General features: G+C 51.2%; 1 protein-coding gene across 6 annotated transcripts in view; it reads right to left on the reverse strand.

Moving 5' to 3' along the window:
• Positions 1-1,516, reverse strand: part of Tdrd12 (tudor domain containing 12) — a 75,847-nt gene extending 74,331 nt beyond the window's left edge. For 2 of the 6 annotated variants that reach the window (XM_005400082.2, XM_005400080.2), the window contains exon 1: positions 179-1,504. In XM_005400082.2, coding sequence (XP_005400139.1) covers positions 179-202 — 24 coding nt within the window. In that variant the 5' untranslated portion in view covers positions 203-1,504. Of the gene's footprint in view, positions 1-178 lie in introns of all 6 variants that reach the window. The other 4 variants (XM_005400083.2, XM_005400081.2, XM_005400084.2 and 1 more) reach the window with 3 other exon arrangements.
• Between the last annotated feature and the right edge of the window lie 527 nt (positions 1,517-2,043).

Genomic DNA, 2,043 nt, shown 5'->3' on the forward strand with positions numbered 1-2,043 from the left:
GGGGGAGGAGAAAAGAAGGGAAAGAAGAAAAGTGACCGTATATTCACATGCACAGGGCTCCAAGTTCCGTCTGAATTTCAGGGAAACCACCCGTAGTAATGTAGCACTCTAAATCCCCAGCCAAACTCTCTGCTGCATATCGGAAGCCTGGCCTCACCACGCCCTGCGCCGCGCTCACCTTCAGCACCAGGACCTCCAACATCCTGCGCTCGCGGCGGCCGCCGTCTCTGCCCTCAGTCGTCCTGGAGCGCCCGCCTGAAGGTCTCCGTCGTCCTGGAGCGCCCGCCTCAAGGTCCTGGGGCCGGGCCTCCCAGAAGGCAACAGCGGGGAGGTAACTGCCCCCTGGACAGGTCCGTCTGAAGGCAGGCAAGTCCCTGGCCTTCAGAGGTCCGGCGCGCGCGAGGGACGAACCAAGCGCGCCTCTGAGCCTGGTCCTCGGCCCACGCGCCGCGCCCCGCTGAGCGGTTACCGGCGGTTGACGCCCACGTGGTGCTCGCGCAGGCGCAGCGTGGATACGGAAGCCGCGAGCACCTGCAGCGGCATCGAAGCAGCGGGCCTTTTGGCTTCGCTGTGTGATATCGTCAAACTCTGAGAACCACTCTGCCAGTCTTAATTTTGGGGTGAGAAAACGGGCTCCGTTAGAGATGCTCAAGTTTAGATAAATCTGTGCTTCCTCAATAATGAAAATACAGGCTGGGGCCTTTTCCAGAAAGGGGGGGAGGGCAGGTGGCAATGTTGGCTGGAGGTCCTGAAACCAGTGACCTCGTCAGGACCCTCCATCACCCCAGAAGCAGCAAGTCGGGTACTTGTGAAGGGTGACCCCATCTCAAAATAAAATTAAACAATAAAACCACCACCATGGGGGGGGGGATTTCACAAGGTCTTATAAATACGTGCTGAATAAATAGCTCAGGCAGCTGGGTCAGAGATGGTGAGTGTATGACTGCCAGTCAGGAGAAAAACACTGCTGCAGAATGCATGAAGTTCACCTGTTGCTAATCAGACCCTCCCACACCCACCCCAAATCAGGGCACTGGCAAGGCCTGCTCACCTGAAAGCTGCAGATGGAGACCATGAGATCTGATTTAATGAGGCCCCTGAGATAGTTCTCAAGGCCCAAAGACAGAAAAGACAATCTTCTGTAGGGCAATGCCAAAGCACAAGATGGCTACACTCTGGTTTAGGCTTTAGGGGGTGAGTTCTGGTGGACATTTAAATCCAAATCAGCAAGATTTTAGCGCAAGCACATCTTATTGGTCTCAGTGTAAAAAAAACTGAGGTAGCCAAGGTCGTTACTGGCACATGACCATCTTTATGTATTTTGGTATAAATGTACACGAAGCAGCTGAGGACTGCTGTGAGCATGGGCAGGCTAGGGGCCTGAGGACTGCCACCCGTGTACAGTTGCTGGGGTCTGCAAGAGCGGCTACACAGATGCACTGTAGCTGAACAGCTGAATAGAAGATGTTTAACCCAGTCCACAGCTCTGTATCTCTACTTCAGGCTGTCTACATGGCAAATGAGCCTCCTCAATCTGAATTCGTGACAAAACACTTTCTCCCAGGTCATAGTGTGGGACATTTCTCTTTGAAGTTCAACATCCCATCAAGGTATTGGGTGATCTTTGTTAATTTTGCTTTGACCATGACGGGGCCTTTTCATCTCAAGATCAACATTTCTCTTTAGCGCAAGAAAACTTCATTCTCTTCTCTAAGTACTATGTCTCTTCCATTCGTTCTGGAATATTATTTTAGATATGCCTATAATCCCCACCCTGGATGCCATCCTCTGTCTGTAATATCCTGTTTTTCTTAGCTTTCAGTAACAAAGAGACCAAAGAACAAAAGTTGTTCTGAGATCGAGATTTGTCTTGAGGCAATAGAAGTGCAAATGGTTCTGAGGTGAGAAAGACCTTTCAGTAGTCAAGGAACAGAAAGGCTTGAGGGGAGAGTGCCAATGGAGACAGATGCATGAGACCAGGGAGAAAAGCAGGGCTTTGTTAATGTGAAGAAAAGCCATTGAAGAGTTTTAATAAGGCCGGTG

This window comes from Chinchilla lanigera, unplaced genomic scaffold, assembly GCF_000276665.1.
Source record: "Chinchilla lanigera isolate Chin_1 unplaced genomic scaffold, ChiLan1.0 scaffold00067, whole genome shotgun sequence".
Classification (NCBI taxonomy): domain Eukaryota; kingdom Metazoa; phylum Chordata; class Mammalia; order Rodentia; family Chinchillidae; genus Chinchilla; species Chinchilla lanigera.